This window comes from Eretmochelys imbricata, chromosome 9, assembly GCF_965152235.1.
Source record: "Eretmochelys imbricata isolate rEreImb1 chromosome 9, rEreImb1.hap1, whole genome shotgun sequence".
Taxonomy (NCBI): Eukaryota; Metazoa; Chordata; order Testudines; family Cheloniidae; genus Eretmochelys; species Eretmochelys imbricata.
Genome location: NC_135580.1, coordinates 15,500,006 through 15,526,024, shown reverse-complemented (window position 1 = coordinate 15,526,024; position 26,019 = coordinate 15,500,006). Strand labels below are relative to the sequence as shown.

The following is a 26,019-nucleotide window of genomic DNA, read 5'->3' as shown; positions in this document are numbered from 1 at the left end:
CCTGGCATTAGGTTTCTTTTCAAACCCAAACATTAAGCAAGACCTCGGCGATTATCAAATCTCTTGGCAAGCCTGGTCTGAGTTTAAAGTCAGCAAAACTAGTCAAAACTCTGTGGTTTCAGTGACATTTCACTGCCAGGTTTTGGGTTTGTTTGAAGCCAAGAACCAAAATTGGAAAAATGCATATTTTGCACAGCAGTAGTTTACCAAGTAAGTCTGCACACTGAGCTGATAGTATAAAAATAGTTTAAATAAAATAAAACCCTTAGATATGCAAATCACTTCACTGTAAACAGCATGAAGATGATCTGAGAGGATGTGACAGAGTCTTCCGCTTAAAGATCTGTAAATATGTCCCAAAATTTAGATGCTTTGGATATGTTTGGTTGGTAGTCAAATTGGTCATGTGACTAGATGCACTTTATCTCTACCTGCCTGCCCCAGAGAACTCTGGAAAATTCAGCTTTGACTGGGACAAAGATTGTCCTAATCTAGCAAAATGACTTGCCCACCATCTTTTTAATACTAATGTCTGCTTCAACTGCTTCTGAGTTCACTCGTAGCTAGCAAAATCCATACATGCTGAAGTGTTCTTCTTCAGTGCAGCTCTTTGTAACTTAGGGAAATTGTTTGTCACAAGGCTCCAGCCCAGTTTAGGGACTTGTTGAAAGGGTTCATACTGTTTGTTAATTATATAAGCCCATAGTCAACCATGTGCATTTCAAGTTTACTCTGCACACTAATGGACTGTTTAAAATTAACATAACAGAGTTAGACATTGTCACTGAACAAAGGCATAAAACGGAATGCTTCAGATGCTCTTGTTGTATATTATGTGCTTATTTCTGTGCTCTTTAGAGAGGAAAAATATGTAATATCAAAATGCAACTCCTGGGATCTGCTTTTCTGTAACAAAAATGGAAACAGTCATTTCAGTTGCTTAGTACTAAAGCATTAGAGCAAAATTTCATGTGCTGACCTTCATTTTTGCAGGCACAAATTATTGGCTTGTTCATTTTTGTACTCATAAGCCATTTAACTAGGGCAATCAGGAACTTGGACTTCAAAATGACATAAAAGGTAAATAGAAATAATTGCCAACATAAGCAAAAATGAAGGCCTGGTTAAGGTTTAACAAAGAAAACCCTAAATCTTCAGGCACAAAAAAAATTGTGGATTCTTTTAAAATGGTTTCTTTCTGCCAATATTGCTGTTTTCCAGTATCTAAGCTTTCATTTTAAAAAAGGAAATGGGATTAATTGTAGAGTCGAACACATTGTCTTCCAATCAAAGTTTGATCCTGGAGTGTGTTGAGAACATGCAGTACCTCAAAGGAAATATTCCTTCTCTCTCAAGATTAGGCCCTGAACCTAAAGAAGAAGTGGCATTTTTTGGAATTCTCTATTTTATGTTAATGAGATCTTGCCTTTGTTGCTTAGACTTATAGCTATTCATGCCAGAAGGAACTGTTATGATTATATACTCAGACCTCCTGAATAACACAGGCTATAGAAATTCACCCAGTAATTTCTGCATCAAGCCCATAACTTCTGGTTGAGCTAGGTCATATCTTTTAGAAAGAGACATCCAGTCTTGATTTAACAATTTCAAATGATGGAAAATACACCACACACATTCCTTGGCACATTAGTGATTAATTGCCTTCCATTGCATCTTATTTCCCATTTGAATTTGTTTAGCTTCAACTTCCAATAATTAGATTTTATGTGGTTGTGTGCTATTAAAGAAACCTATTTTGAAATCTCCCAGTGTAGGTACTTACAGAATAGATCACAATCAAGTCACCTCTTTATATTCTCTTTGATAAGCTAAGGAGACTGAACTTCTTAAGTCTCTCACCAGAAAGGTTTTTCACTCTTTGAATTATACTTGTAGCTCTCTTCTGAACCCTTTCCAATTTTCAGCGTCCTTTTTGAAGTGTGGACATCAGAACTGGACACAGTTTTCCAGTAATGGCTTCTCCAATGCCTTGTACGGGGGATGTACCCGTTCCTTATTCCTATTCAGTACTCCCAACTTTGTGTATGTGTATATCACTGTGTGTGTGTGTGTGTGTGTGTGTATGTATATCACCCTGTGTGTTTGCATATATGTGTATATTCACAGTAATAACAAAAAAGTAAATATCTTCATCCTCAAATGTAGGGCCTGATCCTGCGTATCTTTACTCACACAATTAATTTGTACTTACATGAGTAATCTCATTGACTGCAGTGAAGGTATAAAGTACTTGCGCATGTAAAGGTTTGCAAAAAGGGACCCTTACTTTTTATTAAGTGAAAGTTAATAAATTCTTCTGTTCTGACCTCTTGTATAACATAGGCCATAGAATTCCATCCATAATTTCTGCATCAAGTCCACTAGTTCAGTTTCTTTACTAGACTTTCTGTGAGTACTTACTGCAGTACAGCTCCTTGTATATTTTTGAAGTACAATTACAACAATTGAGATTACATATTGCAGCAGTATTTTTATCACATAAAAGATGTAATTTCTGTCAAAACTTCCTTTAACTGTTTTTTGTATGATTTGATAAGACTGTAAGTGAATAAATAGCCCATGGTATGCCTGCTGAAAATGGTGAAAAACTTACTTTTAACTACTGGATTTTGGGGGAGAAATTATCTTTTGTTTTCCTGTTAGGTACACTTTGTTCCTATGTTTTGTCTTTCTATTTTTCCTCATTAACCATGCTGTACTGGTGTGATTCCATCCTCCCTCCCTACCGGCCACTCCACACCCCCAAGCAATTTAGCAGACTTGTTAAGGAGTGTTTGTTTACGCATGCATCACTGACATACTTAGCCATCTTACTGAATATTTCTTTTAATAGGATAACTTATTTTAAGTTTGGCTTATAAGCATCTATGGAAATAAAAACATTGCAGTTGCAATTTGTAAACCATGTCAAGGGAAAGACCTTTCTGAATGAAAACAGAAATGCATATGAAAATATCTCTGAGGATTGAGCTTTGTGTGTTTTGAAGCAAAGGGCTCAGTCCAGCTGTCCTTGAGCTACCAGTAGAAGTTTTACCAGAGTAAGGACCTGCAAAATTGGGCTCAGTGTTCCAGAGCTCACAAATATTTATAAATATTTTATGTGTGTAATTTAACCATTGAAAGTCCTGAATAGATTATGCTTCTTTCTTCCTTTTTAAGACTATGGAGTTTTGCCTGAGTAAGAAGGAATGCAGATCTCATACTACGCCAGCTAAAATAATTATAAAGCCTCACCATTCATTTCAATGCTCAAAAGCAGGCTCATAGAGAGGAAGGATGGTCTAGTCTTAGCCTGAGACTTGGGAGATATGGGTTCAAGTACACCTCCATTACAGACTTTCCTGTGCCTCAGTTTCCCAGCTGTAAAATGGGAATAAAGGTGTCTCACAGGACTGTTGTGAGGATAAATGCATTAAATATGGTCCTGTGCTTAGATACTTAGGCAATGGGGGCCATATTAATACCTTAGATAAAGTAGAATTTTGAGTCTAATCATGCAGTTTTGCCTTTGTAAGGACTGAAGGATCAGGTTAGTCACTGTCAAACTAGAAATAATACCTTATTCTACCACAAAATATTTAATTCAGCTTAATCTAGGCTATAATATTAGACATGAATCCTATTTTTCACTCTGCTCTTTCTCCTTTCTAGAAATGGAAGAGTTTATATTTGCTATCCTAGCTGTTAGACATTGCTTTTCACAAGAATGGGTACATTGCGTTAATTTTATGAGAACTTGTATATCAAACTCTTCTCGTGTCAGGCTGCTTAAGAATAATTCAGAAGTGATTTTCCATCTTGCAAATAGAATACTATACAAATTATTCCATTACCAAACTGAAAATAACATCCTTTTCAGCATATTTATTTTCCTGGGTCAAGAACATTTTAAAATATGATCGGTTATTGAAGGTCCTATAAGAGTTTCTAAATTTGCCTGATCTGAAAAATTGTTTCCTGAATCTAATTGAAAAGAGCCAGTGGGAAAATACAAAAATGGATACAAGTGATAGAGAGGTCTGATGCCAAGACTAGAAGCATTAGGTAATGTCCTCCAAATTTACTGTTTACATTTTCCAAATATTTGTTTTAAAATTATGATTGGTTCATTTGAAAGTAGCCCTAAAAAACCCTCCATTGTTTCAGCATTTTTAAGTTTACCTTAGAAATCACTATTGAAGGCTGGGTAAGAGTGACTTTATGAATGGTTTTTAACACAAATATTTCAATCTAAAGTCTTAAATAAAAATAACTTGTGTGTGTATATAGATGTTTATAGTGATTGTTTCACTGTTTCCTTGTTCTTATGTATCTTATGTCGTATGTATCTGTTGCCTGTAGTCTTAGACTTAGAGTGAAAGCTGTTTGGGCTAGCTTTGTTATATGTAGAGCAGGGTGAAATTTTTTCAGTAAATAGAAATTTTATTGAAAAATGCATTTTTCAGGACTCCAAAACTATTCACAACTTTGGTTCTAATTTAGCAAATAGTTTCAGCAGAAAAGAGAAGTAGAAATGTCAAAACATTTTGGTTTTACATTTTTTAAATGAACCATTTCTAAATGAAATGTTGTTTTTAAAATGTCGACATTTTAACCCTTTCATTTAATCTGAGTAAATGTTTTTCTATTTGTTGTTTTGTCAAGGAAACCTCAAAACTATCCAAATTGATTTGGGATTTTTCAGTTTGGCCACCAAACCAAAATATGAATTATTTGCTTAGCTGTAGTTATGTACTTGTACAGTGTCTTCCATAATGTGCCCCTAGCCTTTAGGCACCACTTTAATCCAAATAATAAATAACAGTACCACAGAGAAAAAGAGAGACAGAGTGTAAATATTCCTTGAGTCTCACTGCCTCATTTGCACCCACATGAAGGCCAGTGTAGTCTGGCCCATCGTATCAAGCTGTATGAACAGATGGATATACACACAGCCACATATGCCCAGCATTACACTGACAGTAGCAACTTGGCAAAGACTTACAAGTGATAGCATCAGTGAGGACTTGCCTGGCAAGTTCTAATTTGGTAGAGTCAAACAAACCACCAGTTCTGGCTTTTCTGAGGCGTATGTTTGGGAAGATGCCTTTTATTTTGATTTGAGGCTGAATGCAGTTTTCACCATCCTTCTGATTTTCCTAGTTCATGAGTATATATATATGTGTGTACATACAACTTACATGCACACACCTCCATCGTTTAAAAGTAGGTTTAAGAAATGCAAGATGACGTTTACATGAAATTTCTAATGCTCTCATAATTTTTTCTTCAAAATATGATACTGTCATGGAGAAATGGTTGAAGCTTAAATGATTTGGAGACAGGTGGCTTGTTTTTATTGAGGTTTGGTTTATTTACTGCAAAATGTAAAAGTAGTAGACCTCTATTTATGAACTCATTGCTTTAAACTCCCTGCAAAAAGCTGATATTTCTTAATTTAGGCACATATCACCATCCATATGTCATTACTAGATGATGAATTCTCAACTTCCTATTGAAAATTATTTCCGCCTATTTTCACCTTGGAAAGCTATTAGGAGTTAATACAATGACTTTCAAAGCTGAAATAATGAGCATACAATGTGAAGTAAGAAAAAAGTCTGCATTAATTATGCTTCTCATAATACCAATAAAGTAGTCAGTCTGTTTCAATGTCTATGCTTTTTTCTTTTTCTTTAGCTTTTTTGACCTGCTTTGTCTTAATCGTACCATAGTTTTTGTATCTGTTAGTTACCTCCATTGCATCAACAAATGCAGAACGCTATTTGTGAATCTATGAACGTAGATTGTGAAAATGAAATTGAGTTTTTAAACATTAAGGCCTGGTTCTGATCTCAAAGGTTTTACGTTAGTGTAATTCCATTCTCTTCAGTAGAGTTATTTCTGATTTACACTCATGTAACAGAGATCAGAATCAGAACCTTAAGACATAAAGAAACACTCCTTACTTGCACTTGTTTGGTCTGTAAGAAATCTTGAAGATCACTATAACGCTACTGCTACTTAGCACATTGAAAACTTTAACTTTATATAACTAATCCTCAGAACACTGTTGTATGGGAGATAAGTAGTATCAGACCCATTTTGCAGAGCAACTAAATGCTGAGAGGAAAAATAACTTGTCTGAGGCAAATTAGTGCAAGAACTGGAAATAGTATTCTGAATTCCTGGCTCTTAGTTCAATGTTCAGTCCATTCAATAAACTGTGCTGTTTCTATGATATAGGACTTTAAATGTAAAGATCTAATATGCAGTATGTGGCCTCTTAATTTAAACTGTAGTCCAGAAAATAGGGTGGAAAGAAATGGAAATAAAATGACATCTACACTTTTTCACTTCCTAATACTAAGTTGTCTAAGTTGAAATTAGAGGATCCAAAAAAGCGACCTTTAAAGAAATGCATCTTAAAAAGCAATAGAACAATCAGAAACCACACATTTTTAAAACAGTGAATGACAAACATGATTTGGAAACCAAAGTTCTTCTGGTACATCTTCCTGGCTTCTCTCTTGACCTCCCCTTAGTGGTTTACAAAATGGAACATTTATTTCAGCACAGGACAGAGTTAAAAACAGGAAAGGAAGAAAGTGAAATAAATAGCAATGGTTCTTTCTAATTTAGAACAATCAAGTTCTAAACAGCCATGCTTAGAACAGCCAGCATGGATTCACCAAGGGAAGGTCATGCCTGACTAATCTAATCACCTTTTATGATGAGATTACTGGTTCTGTGGATGAAGGGAAAGCAGTGGATGTATTGTTTCTTGACTTTAGCAAAGCTTTTGACACGGTCTCCCACAGTATTCTTGTCAGCAAGTTAAGGAAGTATGGGCTGGATGAATGCACTATAGGGTGGGTAGAAAGCTGGCTAGATTGTCGGGCTCAACGGGTAGTGATCAATGGCTCCATGTCTAGTTGGCAGCCGGTGTCAAGTGGAGTGCCCCAGGGGTCGGTCCTGGGGCCGGTTTTGTTCAATATCTTCATAAATGATCTGGAGGATGGTGTGGATTGCACTCTCAGCAAATTTGCGGACGATACTAAACTGGGAGGAGTGGTAGATACGCTGGAGGGGAGGGATAGGATACAGAAGGACCTAGACAAATTGGAGGATTGGGCCAAAAGAAATCTGATGAGGTTCAATAAGGATAAGTGCAGGGTCCTGCACTTAGGACGGAAGAATCCAATGCACCGCTACAGACTAGGGACCGAATGGCTAGGCAGCAGTTCTGCGGAAAAGGACCTAGGGGTGACAGTGGACGAGAAGCTGGATATGAGTCAGCAGTGTGCCCTTGTTGCCAAGAAGGCCAATGGCATTTTGGGATGTATACGTAGGGGCATAGCGAGCAGATCGAGGGACGTGATCGTCCCCCTCTATTCGACATTGGTGAGGCCTCATCTGGAGTACTGTGTCCAGTTTTGGGCCCCACACTACAAGAAGGATGTGGATAAATTGGAGAGAGTCCAGCGAAGGGCAACAAAAATGATTAGGGGTCTAGAACACATGACTTATGAGGAGAGGCTGAGGGAGCTGGGATTGTTTAGCCTGCAGAAGAGAAGAATGAGGGGGGATTTGATAGCTGCTTTCAACTACCTGAAAGGGGGTTCCAAAGAGGATGGCTCTAGACTGTTCTCAATGGTAGCAGATGACAGAACGAGGAGTAATGGTCTCAAGTTGCAGTGGGGGAGGTTTAGATTGGATATTAGGAAAAACTTTTTCACTAAGAGGGTGGTTAAACACTGGAATGCGTTGCCTAGGGAGGTGGTGGAATCTCCTTCCTTGGAAGTTTTTAAGGTCAGGCTTGACAAAGCCCTGGCTGGGATGATTTAACTGGGAATTGGTCCTGCTTCAAGCAGGGGGTTGGACTAGATGACCTTCAGGGGTCCCTTCCAACCCTGATATTCTATGATTCTATGATTCTATGAAGTGAGAGGCAATAAAGATGAAAATGAATTCCGACTACTTGATCTCTAAACACATTGCCACCTCAAAGAAATATTGTATATGAAAAGGCTCTGAGCCCTGACGTGTACAGAACACGTACAAATCTAGATGAGGCCAATGAGCGTTCCAGGTATGCATCTGAGGGCAGAAAGTGACTCTCTTTTTTCAAACATGTTATTTTTATCCCATGAGTAATTCTACTCACCGCATGGGAAAATGGTGCATTTCAACATTTTCAGTTAAAAGGTCTATGCTACCCTTAAGAATGTGCATAGTTCTACTAAAGTCAGTGCACGTTGTGTGGGTATATGGAAAGCAGGACAGACTATTAGTTCTTTAGTAGGAATAAATATTCAAAATAAATTCTGCCAGCCAAAGCTAGACGCTCAGTAGGCTTTTCTTCCAAGTACAGAAGTAGAATAGTAGAACCAAAATGATTATGGAAAAGCACAAGACTGTCAAGGAAGAGACAGTGAATAGAGCACAGCTCAGAGAGCCAGGAAATACTGAGTTCTAATCCTAGCTCTGCTTTGGCTCCTTTTGTGACCTTTGGCTCACCTCATGACCTTTGTCAAGACATTTACCCTTTTCTGTCTGAATTCCCCTCTGTAAAATGGAGATGTTAATACATGGCTAAGAGAGCATTGTGAGCATTTGTATGAGAGTTTTTCCAAAGCAAAAGATTTTGAACTTGAGCAGGGCCCTTCCTGCATGTCAGCTCCAGGCAGTAGAGGAGGCATAAGGTACCCCTTTAATCTCCTGTGCTGTACTACTGTTTCCTGCGCACGGGGGCAAGTGGACTCTGCAGAGCCACTCCATCTGCCTCTCACAAAGGTGGGCAATAACAGGAGGGGAGAAGGCTGGAGTCACCAATGTGCGCTGGGACACTAGCATGCTGGGGAGCATACGCTGAGATGGGTATACTTTCACAGTTTACTTCCTCCCTGGAATAGCAGACAAAGTAGCATGACTCCCTAAATCATACACTCCCTCTCAGGCTTCTCAAGGGCAGCACAACAATGCTCTGCCCCTTGTATAACTCACTGCATTAATGCAATATGTTACGTGTGGGGGAGTATTGCATCTGCATACTTTGCAGGCGAGACTTTCTCTTTACTGATGTATTTGTTAATGATTTTTTTCCCTACATAGATTGACTATGATTTCCCTCTTGCTTTTTATAATGAAAGAGAGAAAATAAACTTCTAAGGCAAAGAAATCCTTTGAAGTTTTAATACTATGTTTTTTCCAAGTTCTTTAATCTAGGTAAATGGCTATGTCAAGTGGAAAGATCCCATATAGCTGCTGCTTCTCTTATAGTAGGCAGAGGCAATGTTGTGAATGACTGTTTTTCTGCTAGTAGTTACTGGCTTCTTGGTGGCTTGTAGTTCTCAAAAGAAGCAACATCTCCTGTCAAGAATCTTTGCCCATGAGAAAATTAGACTGCTGTGCATAGCGTTTCCAAAGAAGGTAGCATCTGTCCAGCCTTCTAAACGAGGACATTCTTTGTAAAATCATAATCATTTTGTTTGCCCACTAGGTTTTTCTCCTTTCCACTTTGATGTTAACAGATTTTTGAAGAATACATCTGCCCTGTCTGTGCCATTATTACTGCTTATATAGTGTATAGTTCAAGGATTTCCAAACTCTCTCCAAACATGAAGTTTCACATATTGCGATCGAAGGAGATGATCTTATCCCCAAATTATTAAACTGAGCCACAGAGAAGTAAATGATTGAAATGGTCATAGAAGCCAGGAGCCATTACTCTGGTGGAACAATCGGGTTCAGAAGCCTAACCCAATCACTGGGACATTCCCAGAAGAAAACCTGTAGGACTATATAGCTGATTTGTCTTCCTCTTACTCCCAAGGGTCACTTATTTTGATTCGGATGGCTCAGTAAGCTTTTGTCCATGAGCCAGGTTCTTGATTGAGCTCATAAATCAATCTTTAACTGTGAATATTTAAGCATACAAAGTTCAAAGGGGTCATGTAATATTGGAAGTTATGCCCATAATCTGTCTACGTACTACTAACATTTTTCTTGGCACTTGGTTTGAAAAATCTTATTCTCAGTAGTTTTCAGAGTATGAGAAACAGCTAGATTCTGGGGTTTCTGATATGATCATACCAGTTTCAAAACTCCCTTTGTGGGAAGAGCTATATCGATTAGAATAATACAGTGTCTTGGGACCAGGGTGTGGCGCCATTCACCACTTAGCTGGTGGTTCAAATCTGGTCACCGTCTGTAGTGACAAAAAGGTGTTACCCGGTCTGATGATAGCTTTGCAGTAGCCTTCCCAACAATTCTCCAGGCTGTTTGTGTTTGTGAGGAAAAAGAGGACCTCAATCTCAATAGTGCATGTTTCATAATCACCATGTACCAGATTCTGCCACACTACCCACACTGAATAGTCTCTCTCTTTGCAAGGAGCCAACTGAAGAAATGTTACTATTGGCGTAGTGACTAACTACTCACCATGAGTAAGGCTGACCTTAAACTGGTAACAAAAATGAATGCATAAGTAGATTGGGATGCCCTTATTCACAGTGAGAAGTGCCTTATTGTTCATGCAGTCCCATTGGCTACAGTTGGACAGCTCATTGCATAGGTACTATTCAGTGTGAGTAAGGGTGTTGCAATGTGGCCCTGAGGCCCTGAAATTAAGCTGGATAGTATAGCACATCTCTCCTTTCTGATCATTGCTCGTTGTCGTCATTGCTGCTATGATGTAAAGAAGATCGTAATAGAGCAGGAAAGAGTGGGTAGGTTAAAGAGCCCTTCACTTTGCCAAGACAAGATATAGACTATTGGGAGTGGACATATGAGCTACTAAATTGATGCTATACCAAATTTAACTCTGAAGGCCAAGAACAGCTTTGCCCTTTGGGGCTTTTTAGATAAAATGCCTTCTGAAAGCACATTACTTAAACCTGCTTTATTTTTGTTGTTTATTTTAGGATCAGGATCCAGGCTGTCAATGAAATTGGAGCTGGACCATTTAGCCACTTCATTACGGCAAAAACCAGGCCCTTACCACCCTTACCTCCTCGGTTAGAGTGTGCTGCAGCAGGCCCTCAGAGCCTAAAGTTGAAATGGGGAGACAGCAGCTCCAAACTGCATGCTGTCGATGACATGGTATATATCTTGCAGATAGAGGACAAAAACAAAAGGTAAGAGGTGCATGTTTCTGTTCTTAAATGTTCATGACAAACGAATGAATCATGATAAGATATTTATGTGAATGAATCACAGTAAGGAATTTTGTTGTTTTCCTTATTATTTTATACCTACAGGCATATAATCCAAGTTCTGTACATATAGTTTAGCCTGCATATAAATCTGTGTGATCTCACTGTTGTCATAAACCAGTTGAACTGCAAAAGTATTTTATAGTCCACATTTAGCAAATATCCTGATTTTTTTTTCCTCCCTATGAAAACCAGTCCGTGTGTTTCAAAATCATATCTAATTTGTCCCCTTCTCTGGGGATATATCCTACAATGCAGAAAGTAATGTGATATTGCACCAAAAGTGGCATTCGCATGATACTGACATGGCAATTAAGAAACTAGTCACAAGGATAACAAGTACATGAATGACAAGATAGGGGGGTGCCTTAGTCTGTAAGTGTTTCTGTGAGGCATCTAGAATATTTCTGGACACTAGAAAAATAATATAAATGTATCGGGTTGGTAACTGCACATTGATTGCAAAATAAGAATGCATGGGCCTCATCCAGTATTGTTGGCTTACAAAAAACTCTTTGAAGCTTTGGGTATGCAAGAAATGCAGAATCAGGCCTTATACAGTATGTGCTTCACAAGCAGCTTTTCCTGACAAATGGAATGGATAAAGTGGGTTCTGCAGTGGTGGAAAGCTATAAGACAGGGTGAGGGGAAAGACAACACACAGGTGCACTATAATAGTGGGCTCTCTTTAATGAATAAATTTAACAACATGCAGATTGGCCACAGCTAGCTCATGATTTATTAATTACATCTGGCCTTCAACCAGTTTAATCAGAAAAATAATTGACATCTAAAGCAGATAATCCTTGTACAGCTTCACACAGAGGTCCTGATCCTTAGCTGATATAAACTGGCACACTCCATTAACTTCAGTGAGCTATGCTTATTTTTGCCCACTGAAGATCTTGCTCAGAAGCTCAGATTGGAAGTAATAAGACCACTATGAAAGTGACCACCCTCTCTACCATTTTGGGGATCACCCAGACCAATAAGGGGTTCTGTACCACCTGCCTTGCAACTCTGGGTGTCTTAATGCTACGCTGTTCTGGTTCAGCGCTCTGACACCAATGATCAGCCTACAAGCATAAGGTCCCACCCTGGCTTCCACCAGCTTAGTTTCTTCTTGCAGGGTGACCTCAGCAATCTCTTCTGGTCCCAAATCCAGCTCCCCGAGTTCTTAACTACCAGACTTTTCCCTTCTAGTTCGTCACTCCTGAAGGCATCAAACCTGCCCTCAATTATTAGTTCACTTTTAGCACACAAACTCCACACAGTTTGCGCAACAGATACCTTCTTGAGCTAAAAATAAACAAAAAATGTATTAATAGAAAATTCATAGATGCAAGGATGAAATACAAAAGAAAAGTAAACACAGGTTACACAGAAAATAAACATAAAGACACAATCGCGGGCTTTACACTTCTATATTAGCTAAATTCCCTTTTCTAAAACAAGTTACCAGTTGCCTCTGAAGAATTTCCCAGCAGGTCCTCTGTCCTAGAAGGGATCCAGTGCTTCATGGACAGCACCCCACTTAGATACCTGGCCTTCAGTTTCTGGATAGCCTTCACTTCAAAAACCCTTTCCTTTTAACAGTGTTAGCATTCTTTTTTTCCTTTTTCTGAGACTATGGTAATTCATGGTTAAGCAGAGCAGGGCGGGGGTTCCAGACTGGGGTTTTCTTTCCCGTTTCATTTTGTTTCAGTGTTTTCCCTTTAACTTTAATGGTCCACCATTGTCTCTTCATGACTGGACAATGCTATGTGCTTAGAGCCAGTGTCATGTAAACCCCGCATCTGAAAGGTGCTTGCTCTGCTTGATTGCCACACCACACTGCTATGAAGTGATGCTGTAGTTGCACTAAAGTTTACTCCTGCACCAAAAAATTAAAAATTCTGCAAAATTCTGCATATTTTATTTGTCAAAATAATGCAGTATAATCACACCAGTTCGAATAACTATTCAGCATTTCCTAAAGGCATGAAAGTTAAATTACAAACACTTGGTAACTAATACCCTGTATTCCAGTTATCCTGGATTTTCATGTAAATTATATTACAGAACATAAAACAGCAAAAAAAAAAAAAAAAAAGTAAAATGTCATTTTAAATTGCTCAGACTTTCACACATAAAAGTCATGCAGTTTTGCTAATCATTGTCCTGGACCTGGCTGGATACTTTGGGAAGTGCGTGCTTCTGATTGTCCTGACATTTTATTGACTGCTCGGTAAATGTTTTATTTGGCCTCAAAGTCTTTTTATTTAAACGGGTAAGTAAAATAAATCCTGAGCTGTAATCTAACCCCATTGTGCCACTTTGGCACAGGAAAAAAGTGAGAAAGCACATAGATCTTCCTAGCTGATTCCCTTACTGTCATTTATAAGGCTTTTCATCACTCTGGCAATTTAGGGGCCTTAAAACTTTTACAGGCTTTATGCTCCTGGGGGAATTGACTGAGAATAGGAACAGTTAACTAACAACAGGAACATTAACAATGTTACTACGTAGGTAGGCTGCTACATTTCTGCCTCAGAGAATGAGATCAATTAACAAGCAGGCAGGCTGCTACGTTTCTGCCTCAGGGAAAGAGCCTTCCTCGTGCATAATAATAAGACCTACCCATCCACGCCCCCGGCAAGCCACTGTACCAAGCGAGAGGGACAGAGTCTCTCTTGCTTGTTAGCAGGCACGCACATCCAACCCCGCCTTCCCCTGCAGTGATTTAATCATAGAATATCAGGGTTGGAAGGGACCTCAGGAGGTCATCTAGTCTAACGCCCTGCTCAAAGCAGGACCAACACCAACTAAATCATCCCAGCCAGGGCTTTGTCAAGCCTGACCTTAAAAACTTCTAAGGAAGGAGATTCCACCACCTCCCTAGGTAACGCATTCCAGTGTTTCACCACCCTCGTAGTGAAAAAGTTTTTCCTAATATCCAACCTAAATCTCCCCCACTGCAACTTGAGACCATTACTCCTTGTTCTGTCATCTGCTACCACTGAGAACAGTCTAGAGCCATCCTCTTTAGAACCCCCTTTCACGTAGTTGAAAGCAGCTATCAAATCCCCCCTCGTTCTTCTCTTCCGCAGACTAAACATCCCCAGTTCCCTCAGCCTCTCCTCATAAGTCGTGTGTTCCAGTCCCCTAATCATTTTTGTTGCCCTCCGCTGGACTCTTTCCAATTTTTCCACATCCTTCTTGTAGTGCGGAGCCCAAAACTGGACACAGTACTCCAGATGAGGCCTCACCAGTGTCGAACAGAGGGGAATGATCACGTCTCTTGATCTGCTGGCAATGTCCCTACTTATACATCCCAAAATGCCACTGGCCTTCTTGGCAACAAGGGCACACTGTTGACTCATATCCGGCTTCTCGTCCACTGTAACCCCTAAGTCCTTTTCTGCAGAACTGCTGCCGAGCCATTCGGTCCCTAGTCTGTAGCAGTGCATTGGATTCTTCCGTCCTAAGTGCAGGACTCTGCACTTGTCCTTGTTGAACCTCATCAGATTTCTTTTGGCCCAATCCTCCAATTTGTCTAGGTCCCTCTGTATCCTATCCCTACCCTCCAGCGTATCTACCTCTCCTTCCAGTTTAGTGTCATCTGCAAACTTACTGAGGGTGCAATCCACACCATCCTCCAGATCATTTATGAAGATATTGAACAAAACCGGCGCCAGGACCGACCCTTGGGGCACTCCACTTGATACCGGCTGCCAACTAGACATGGAGCCATTGATCACTACCCATTGAACCCAACAATCTAGCCAGCTTTCTATCCACCTTATAGTCCATTCATCCAGCCCATACTTCTTTAACTTGGTGGCAAGAATACTGTGGGAGACAGTGTCAAAAGCTTTGCTAAAGTCAAGGAACAACACGTCCACTGCTTTTGCATCTCTGAGGCTGCTCCAGGCACACTGGAACAGACGCACTGTCTGGGCTGCCGGGGAAGAGGCACGTGTGCCCCCATAGATTTCTTTTGCATTTTTCTATGCAGGGGAACACAGAAATATGTGGGCCATATGAATTTTGCGCCCCCAGAGAAGCACAGAATTCTGTCAGGAGTAAAAGTTACAATTACAATGTTTTAAATATATATCCATGCATACGTTCATAAGCATAACCTGTATACATACAGTATCTCCTAATAACTATCAAGTGTAGGACATTACAAGCTTTTATACAAGACCTTGTTTGACATATTTATACACAATAACATTGTCTAGAACCAGTTGATTCAATTGCTTATTTTGCAGAGTTCTCACCTGCTGTTCTCCCATTGGGGTGTCTGATTCTCAGACTCACCTCCCAGATCTACTCTCTTTATGGCAACATGGTGCTAAATAAGCAACAAGAGGCATTCAATTAATCTAAATTCCCACTTGAAATAATAAGTGACAAAACAGCAGCTTCACAGCACAGTGACACTTGGCAGGAGCCCATTACCTGCAGTCACATACGATATAAAGAAACTTACTTCAAAAAAGCTTCTTCTGTTTGCCTTCACCCAACACTGAAGGTGATAAGATGATAAACCTTTAACTTGCTCTAAATCTGATTATACACAGGAGAAATAACTTGCTTTATTATTTTATTTTATTGGACCAACAGAAGTTGGTCTAATAAAAGATTACTTCACCCACCTTGTCTTTGTAAGAATAAAACATATTACTCAGGGAGTCAGGAGAGTGAGCAGCTAGATTGATTTTCATAATATCTGCCCAGACCTCTTCCACTGCAAATGGTCCCTAAATACTATTCTGTGATTCTGTGCTGTGATTCTGTAAGCTCTCACAAGCTTGGGTTACAGTATAGCTTGTGTTACAGTATAGCTTGCATGGGGGACCTCCAAGATGCAGCAGGAATTATTCAAGCTTTGTCTGCACTGGAGAAAGCTACACTGATTGTTTTCCCTCAGTTAATTGAAATTTACCTCGTGTCCATGCACAAAAGTGCGTCAATTGATTTTTGGGAGGCAGTAATTAGCTTGATTCACCCCTGATAGCTATAGGACTAAGTCCTCAGGCCAGATCAGTTTTGTGCCAGCATGGATGCAACATACCCGTACAATCACTGCAATGTCAGCTATGAAAGCTTATTTCTCTCACCAATAGATGTTGGTCCAATAAAAGATATTACCTCACTCACCTTATCTATCTACATAAGTAATAGTCAGCCAATGCCCTTTAGTGTGTCTTGGTCATTAAGTATAGTTCTTAGCTTTTCTATAGCAATAATGAAGCTTAACAGTTAACTTGTTTTGGAGTAAATGCTTCACTGATTTCAAGACATGATGAAACAGGAACTCTTTCGGCACTGATGAATGTAGTGGTTTAAAAAGGTGTGCACATCACAAATGTACCTGCCACATTTCTCATTTGTTCTTCATTATGTGACATTTAGGAAGATCAGATTAGCATCTTTTGTCTTCTCTGTTTTGTGCAGCCTTCAGTGGAAATGAAGAAAAGTCTGTTTTTGGCAAGCACAGTACATTGCGAACATTGGGAGCACTTGGCTTTTATGTAAGGCCAACTTTATAGCTTTTAATGAGAGGACAGATGTTGCAGTGGTTTGGGTTAAAACTTCAATTAGATTGATGGGTATTAAAGCACCCTCCCTTGTAAGGATATAGCCTCTACCTAGATAAAGGGATTCTGTGAACATGCCCTGGATTTTTTGCTGAGTATTGTTTTGGGTAAAGTTGTGGGTTGGGAGGGAGGGAAAACTGACATATCCAGAAACTGAAAACAGGCAAGAACAGAGAGAGAGGCTGAGGTAAAATCAAGAAAGTCAAGCAGTAACCTGTGAGCACAATGTATGACCCTGGAAAAAGCTAGAAAGAGATCTTTTGGGTTGGTGTTGACTAAAGAGGATTGTATCTGTAAGCTAAGAAACTGCTCCTTTTGTTCTTGGTTCCTTCTGAGTTGGAGAAGGAGGACTTTGTATTAAGGTTGCCAACTTTCTAATCACACAAAACCAAACACCCTGCCTGAGGCCCCGCCACAGCCTTGCCCCTTCTTTGACGCTCTACCCGCCAGTCACTCCATCCCCCTCCCTCCGTCGCTCACCCTCCACCACTCTCACTCACTTTCACTGGGCTGGGGCAGGGGTTTCAGGTGCAGGAGGGGATGAGGGCTCCAGCTGGGGCGGGGGGGGGGAGGTGGGCTCTGGGATGGGTCCAGAAATGAGGGGTTCAGGGTGCGGGAAGGAGATCTGGGCTTGGGCAGGGAGTTGGGTGTGGGAGGGGGTAAGGGCTCCGGCTGGGGGCTGTTCTGGGGTGGGGCCGGAGATGAGGGTGTTGCACTGCAGGAGGGGGCTCCAGGCTGGGGCTGAGGGGTTCGGAGTGCGGGAGGGGGTTCAGGGAACTTTGTATGTTCTTTGTAAATAAACAAGATGGCATCAAAGAAAATACCAGACTGCATTAATTTCCACTTCCAACTAGAACATCTCCAGGGTCCTGAATAGGGTGACCAGATTTCCCAATTTTTAGTTCTTTGTCCTGCGTCCCGACCGATGCATGGATGGGACACCATTTGTCCTGATATTGTGGCTTTGGCCGCTCCAGCGGTTTTTTGTTTTGTTTTGCTTCCCCCATGTGTCCCGATATTTTGTCCGTTTCATCTGGTCACCCGAGTCCTGAACTTTGACTAGTTGCTGAGGTCAAAAAGGATTAACATCCCCTGTACTGGTGGCTCAAAATACTTACAAGAGCTAGTCCTGAAATGACCGAATAAACAAATCCATTAATTGCAGATTACTTTCAGTTATTTCTATGTTTATTTTAGCAATGATATATACAGTAATAAAAATGTATTTTATAACTTTGTGCAGATAGATAAATCCACTAGAATATGAAATGAACATTAGGAATAATTTATACATATGTTTTAAAAGAAAGTCATTGGCAAGCATGGTGTGACAGAGTGCTGGGCAACAGCAACTGATTCAGTACTCTGGTTGCTTCAGCTCCAATTAGTTGCTCTGGAGCAGTGGTTTTCAACCCGATCTCCTTAACAGAGGTTAAGGATCCCTTGGATCCCTCCACTCCTGAATGCCAGGGAGAAGAAGCCTAGGTGTGGTTTGGAGGGTTGGGAGAGCCCAGGGCCCCATGTAATCAGGGAGATACGGGGAGACTACACAATCCGCCACAAGTAAAAAGGGAGAGAATGGGGAATGCAGCTCCCAGGATGCCCATGGTGTGAAGACTTGTGGGCTGAAACAGAGCTGTGGGGACAACCTACCCCCCTCCCCAGTGGCTTCTGTGAGAAAAGAGGGGAGAATGAGCAGACCCCACAAGAGGGACTTGAATGATTACCCTAGGGAGGAGGGAGATCCCCACAGGGTAAGTGAGGAAGAGCATGGGGGAAGAAAAAAACCTTCCTGTCAGGTAAGGGAGTAGGGGATAGGTGTGTGACAGAGTGCTGGGCAACAGCAGCTGATCCAGCACTCTGGTCACTGCAACTCCAATTAGTTGCTCTAGACTAGTCTTGATTAAGAAGAGCTGTGCCTAATTGATTAATTGGGATGGGCTGAGGAGAGCTGAAAGGCCCAGTAGCCCATTAGGCTGAAGATAGGAAGGATGTGCAAAGGTGTGGGGAGAGGGTAGAGGCTTTCAGAGTCAGAGCCCAGAGGAGAAGATCCCTTCTGTCTCTCCCCTCCTTGGCCAAGGCAGCTAAGGACTGTATGTTGTTGTAAATATGGGGCAGCACAAGTATGTAAAGGTAGTGGGGGAACACTGTGAAATAAACCACAAGAAGGTCTCTAAGTTGTTTGTGACTTGAAAAGAAACAGGAGCAGGACCCCCAACCTATCACAGATGGGTAATAAGTAGGGTCCTACCAAATTCACGATCAATTTTGGTCTATTTCACGGTGACAGGATTTTTAAAAATGTAAATTTCACAGTTTCAGACACTTAAATCTGAAATGTCATGGTGTTATAACTGGGGGAATCCCAAACGAAAGGGGTTTATGTGGGGGTCACAAGGCTATTCTGGGGGGTTGTGGTATTGCCGCCCTTACTTCTGTGCTATTCCTGGCAGCTGAGCTGCCTTCAGAGCTGGGTGCCCACACACCCACAGCCAGCCGAAGGCCCTTTTATCTCCCGAGCACCAGGGCACTGGGCCTGGAACTGGGGAGGGGCAGGGCTGGGGGTGCCCTGGCCAAGCGCACCTACCAAATGCCAGGCTCCAGCTGCAGGTCCTGGAGGGGCTATTGAGGGATGGGACTTCCTCTTCCCCTGCAGGTCAGACCCAGGTCAGGTCAGGTCCACGAACCTCCCGCGGCTGCCCTGAAGGCAGCACCACTGCCCGCAGCGGTGCAGAAATAAGGAGGGCATGGTATGGTATTTTGCCACTTTTACTTTTGTGCTGCTGCTGGCTATAGCACTGCCTTCAGAGCTGGGCAGCCAGCCAGCGTCCACCATTCTCCAGCCGCCGAGCTCTGATGGCAGCACTGAAGGAAAAGTGGCAACGCAACCCCCCCTCCCCCCCCACAATAGCCTTGTGACCCCCCACAGCCTCCTTTTTGGATTGGGACCCCCAGTTTGAGAAATGCTGGCCTCCCCCTATGAAATCTGAATGATATAAGGTAAAAGTACACAAAAGACCAGATTTCACAATCTGTGACGGGTTTTGCATGGCCGTGAATTTGGTAGGGCCCTAGTAATAAGTAATGCTTTTTAAAAGTCTGCATTTCGAGTTTTCAGCTAAAATGCCAGTGACTATTCTCAGAAGGCCAAATGAACCAATCAGACTGTAAGGGCTAGTCTACACAGGAAGATTGGCTGGAATTACTATTGTAGAATAACTATTCCAGAATAGCTCCTCATGTAGATACTCTTATTCTGGAATAGCTATTGTTCTTTAAATTTACACCGGAATTTATTCTGGAATAACTTCCCCATGTAGATAAGCACTAAGATAAGAAGTTAAACTGTAATACTTTCACTGTAAACTATATATACATAAATGGCTAAGTAGAACACTATTAATAGTAGTAGTTTGCTTTAAAAATATACAAAGATGATTTGTGTGTTTATGGAACCATTACAAACATTTTACTAGACTATAGGTATTTGCACTGTTCAAGGGCTATATAATCTTTAACAAATGGAAAATGCATAATTTATCCAAAAAAATAGCATTCACCTAATCTCTGTAAACAGTGCTTATGCAATGACAACACATGTTATTTGCACTGTGTGCCTCTCTTGGTATGGAGCCTGGAATTACATGCCCTGTGTTTCCCACAAGAGATACATGCTCCATGATGGTAATTAGAGTCTGTGGATGAAATCCTGACTCTCCTAAATTCATTTGGAGTTTTGCCATTGACTTCATTGGGTCTGGAACTTCACCCTATGGCTTTCTTATGATGCTGCATCATACCTAACTTTAAACATTAGTAAAATGCTTCAGCAAGACTTGCAAACAAAAGAGCCATTGTAATTTTTTTATTCCACCTAACCAAAACTCTGTTTAAAGTAGCAATCTGTTACTCAGAGAGTAGACAGACCATGTGGTATGTGGGTCACTCCCCACCTTTGTTAATAGCAATTACTAAACACTAGAGTCATTTCAGAAGATAAAACCCATATAATTATCCCATCCTCCGTTGATCCCATCCATCCTTACTGGAAAAAATTTCAAAATGTGAGGCATGCTTCCTGGGAGCACAGAAGAATCCCTAGTAGATCTAGAGAGACTTCTCGGTTGTTCTCTAGAGTTTCTAGCTGTTAAATTTATGAAGAAAATATTCCAAATATGAAGGAAGTGTAAATGATAAAGAGGTATCTGCCTGAGTTTGCAGAGAGTCTGAGTAACTCTGAGATGTGAACTTCCCAGTTCATTTCAGTGGTTGCCAACTCAGATGCCAGAGACACTTTCAGTTTCATGATTGTAAGTATTTCACTGTTCGTTAAAACATGTAAGAAAGAAGAGAAAGTATCATAAAGATTTACACTAATGTGTCCTACAGTGGAGGTGACGTGAAGGACTAGAAAGAAGGGAGATGTTAATCACCCACACATCTTAATTTATATAGCAGAAAGCAGGGCTGCAACTGTGATCATTTTTCTGAAGAGGGCCTCGGTTTTCAGAAGTTTAGGAAACATGTCTTGCCATATTGAAGATACATGCATTTCTTCAGAATTGTTACAACATTCTGCCACGAGGCCACTTTCTGATTTCTCGCTCTATCTTAGCCAATGAGAACAAAGTTTCACTGACTTTGTGCAAATTGAGTTTAAAATAAGTATATCTGTCCCATGTGTCCAACACATTCTCTGAGTAGAAAAGGGCTGCACCCTTATAAGTGTTGTGGTCGGGTTTAAGTAGCATAGTCCCTAGTGAAGGAACAGAACTATGATATCCCATTCTTCTAAGAAATGGTCAGTTTTCTTCTACAGCATGTCAGCTTTAAAATAAAATCTGTGTTCACTACCCATAATGTACATGAGAGAAAGAATAGAAATACTGTAGAAATAGACCCAGATAGATGCATTGCTAAACATTTCTCCCTTTGTCTGATCACTAACATAAATTTTGTAGTTACTGCAGGTGTCAAGCGGTTGAATTAGAAAATTGTTCACTCTCTTAATTTAACTAAGACAATTTACACCCAGTCTAGCTGCAATTATGATTTACATCTGGCCTACTGAGTTGTAAAATGTATTCAAAATATAATAAGAGCTAAATGAACATTAGTGCAAAAAAATGCATGGAAGATTCTCAGGGTGGAAAAGAAGATGATAAAAGGAAATTCACAATTAAGACTGAGACATATGCGTGCTCCTGTTTAGTCTCCAGTACCTAAACTTGACAGGAAGTTAACATTCAGAAAGTCTTTAAGGTCTCAGGCATCCTGTTCTACTTCTGTACTTGTCTGTTGTACAGATGGCTGTTGTTATATGACATACTGGTACATATTTGTTAGGACAGCGTCCAAAGCCTCCAATCAGGATTGGGGCCCCTTTCTGTTGATGCTGTCCAAACACAGAAAAGATGAGATCCCTGCCCTGAAGGTCTTAAAATCTGAGGAATATTTAGATACATTTCACCTCTATTTCCCTTCTTTTCTTGCTTTTAGTCACTACTTTAATATTGTTTTAGTGGATGTGAGTCATTTACACATGTCTTACCTGATGAGACAAAGGGAGGGGAGAGGGATAAGTGTGTTAGACGTCTAAGGTAAAATATTCTCTATATTAGGATTCTTCTGAGGTGCAGGATTATCTACTTCCCCCGTGGGAGACTCAAAGAATTCCTAATTTAATAAATTTCTCTCACTGAGCTAAGTAAAATTGAACACACAGGATCAAATTCTGCTTTCCATCTCACTGGTGAGCATCTTTAATAACTCCAGTGACTTCAGTGGTGTAACTTTGGGCTTGTCTACGCTTACCGGGGGATTGACATGCAGCGATTGATGCATCGACGGTCGATTTAGCGGGTCTAGTGAAGACCCGCTAAATCGACTGCAGATTGCTCTCCCGTCGACTCCTATACTCCATCTGAATGAGAAGCACAAGGGGAGTCAACGGGAAAGCATCTCCCATCGACATAGTGTAGTGTGGACCCCGCGGTAAGTAGATGTAAGTACATCGACCTCAGCTATGCATAACTTAGATCGATCTCCCCCCATAGTGTAGACAAGGATTTAGTGTGCTGGTATAACCAAGTGTAAATAAGAATAGAGTCTAGCCCTCAGTGTGCTGCAACATAATAAAAGATGGTTTCTGTGCATCTGCAGTAGCCACATTTGAAAGATAATATCTTGTCCATTTCAAAACAAATTTTTATTCAAAATACCTACTAGCTCCAGATCAGAGTGAGTGGCAAATAGTTCCCTAATGTGTCTCTATTTTAGTTAGTTCTAGCTTCACTCTGCGAGGTTGGTATGATAGAAATCAACTTAGTTTTCTGAATTAGCTTGTCTATATGTACTATGGAGCACCATAATTTCAGTCAACAATTATGAACGTGGCATGCAAATGAGATTTAATTACAAGGATTATAGAACTATCAGTTACTATTATGCTAGGAAAATAACTAACAGTACTGAGAATGACATGAAAATTCACATATGTATGTGATGAGTCATTGATGCTATCAAATGTTAGTGAAATAAAAGACAGTGTAGTAAGTCTGTTGTAACTTATTTCTGTTGTTATTAATTCTTGTATGGCCAATATAGACCAGGTTATTGTTGACCTAATTGACCTGTTATCTCTAAAGGTAATAGTGTTGATGTAGTATACTTAGATTGTGTAGAACATTTGACTTGGTACAGCATGACATATCAGTTAAAAAACTGTATATGATATAAAATTGGACACATTAAATGGATTAAAAACTGGCTAACTGATAGGTCTCAAAATAGAACAGGGAATCATCGAGTCAGTGCGTTTCAAGTGGGGTCCTGCAGGGATCTGTTCTTGACCTTGCATTATTTAATATTTTTTAAAATGACATGGAAGAAAATGTAAAATCATCACTGAAAAAGTTTGCAGATGATGCTAAAATTGGGGGAGTGGTAAATAATGAAGAGGACAAGTCACTGATACAGAGTGATCTTGATCACTTGGTAAAGTGGGTTCAAGCAAACAATATGTGCTTTAATGTGGGCAAATGTAAATCTATACATCTAGGAACAAAGAATGTAGGCCATACTTACAGGATAGGCAACTCTATCTTAGGAGGCTGTGACTCTGAAAAAGATTTGGGGGTCCTGGTGGATAATCAGCTGAACGTGAGCTCTCAGTAAAATGCTGTGGCCAAAAGGGCTCATGGGATCGTTGGATGCACAAATGCGGGGGTGGGGGGATGTCCTTGAGTAGAACAGAGATTGTTTTTCCTCTGTATTTGACATTGGTGCAACAATTGCGGCAATACTGGGTCCGGTTTTGGTGTCCACAGTTCAAGAAGGATGTTGATAAATTGGAGGGGGTTTGGAGAAGAGCCATGAGAATAATTAAAGGATTAGAAAGCATGCAGTGATAGACTCAAGTAGGTCACTCTTGAGTAGGATAAGTAGGTTAGCTTAACAAAGGGAAGGTTAAGGAGTGACTTGATCACAGTCTGTAAGTACCTACATGTGGAACAAATATTTGATAATGGGCTTTTCAGTCTAGCAGATAAAGATATAACAGGTTCCAGTGACTGGAAGTTGAAGTGCTAGACAAATTCAGATTGGAAATAAGGCATCAAATTTTAACAGTGAGGGTAATTAACCATTGGAGTAATTTACCATAGGTTGTGGTGGATTCTCCATCACTGACAATTTCAAAAATCAAGACTGGAATTTTTTTTAAGGTAGGCTGTAGTTCAAAAGGAATTGTTTTGGGGAAGTTCTATGGCCTACATTATATAGGAAGTCAGACTAGGTGATCACAGTGGTTCCTTCTGGCCTTGGAAATCTATGAATCTATGCTTAAATATTATTTTGTTTCTCTTCATACCTGTAATGCTACTCTTTACCAGAAAGTTGGAATCAGCATTTAATCCATCACTAGCATGCAGAGAGACCTGGTCTCCATTCTTTCCCTACTTCTTACTTACACACAAAGCTCCCACTTGACTTCAGTGGGAGGTTTGCTTGCATAGAGGATGTAGGATAGGACTCTGTTTGTCATTAAAGTAGACTGGCTAACAGTACATGAAAGAGAGAGCCTCACTGTCTCTAAGTCTTTTTAATCTAATGGTTCTGAAACAGGGAAATAAAAAATAAAATAAATGTTAGCTAATTCTGAGAATAGGGAATTTCCAGTTCCAGTCGCAGTGTGAGCAGAGAAGGTGGGCTGTATGCAAACCCACCCACTCCCTATGGCGATTTCCAAGAGTGTAAATGATTATGCAGGGCCTCAGCACCAAGGGGCAGTGTAAGAAAACAATTGGAACCTTCCCTCTGTCAGGCAGCCCATAAAAGCACTATCTGGCAGAGCAGTGTAGCTGAGGCAGTTGGAAGATGCCTTAACTCAGTTCATCTATGCCTACAGGACTCTTATAAAGCATCAAACATAAATCAGAGCTCTCCCAAACGTTGTAAACTGCATGGGAGGATGTTGGTACGGCTGGCTGTCACTCCACAGGGTAAATTCTTCCCTGGGATGCAGAGGCCTCCTAATGCAAGCTCTTCTAGTTTACGTGCATACACTATGCTATAGCTGTCTTTCACCCAGTGCCTCCAAGTCATTAGAAAAGTGGCACATAGCCATACGTATGGGTTACAATATTGTCAGATGCTGCTGCATATGAAAGGCTGACCCACAGAATGCAGGTTAGATCCGAATCTTTTGACAACATGGGTTTACTCTGCAGAGCCTATCAACATGGATCTCCTGCAAATCACTTGATTTGTAAAGTACAGTCAATGACTAAGCAGAAGAAAGGAAATATTTTTTCCTATTTCTCTTTTTATCTTTCTTTCTCTTTTGATTGATCTTTGTCTTTGTATACTGAAGGAAGAAGCACTTGATTATATTAGCTGGGTAGAATGGTATGGTTGTAAATATCTGCCTATTTAATAGGAGACATTACTTGTTTATATGGATCCGTTTAAAAAAATGCTATTTAGAAAAACGAGTGAGGAGCTTTGTTTTCGAGCACACTTTTAAACCGGAATACTGTGCACTAGCTCTTTCGTTTAGGTTACTTGGAAGAAAACATTTGTTTAGGTTACGGAATTGCTGTGCCAGCGCTAACAGAATTAGGAGTAGTGCTAAACTCATTGGGATCAGATACGAACTACTTTCTCCAATAACAGTATATAACGCTGATGAAACCAGCACAAATTAAGTTAAAAAA

The 26,019-nt window shown here is 40.4% G+C and overlaps 1 protein-coding gene across 1 annotated transcript in view; it reads left to right on the top strand.

Annotated features, from left to right (window-relative positions):
- FNDC3B (fibronectin type III domain containing 3B) overlaps window positions 1-26,019 on the top strand; it is a 282,481-nt gene that overhangs the window by 220,121 nt on the left and 36,341 nt on the right. The window contains exon 22 of the mRNA XM_077826513.1: window positions 10,926-11,138. Within this exon, the coding sequence (XP_077682639.1) occupies window positions 10,926-11,138 (213 nt within the window). The remainder of the gene's footprint in view (window positions 1-10,925; window positions 11,139-26,019) is intronic.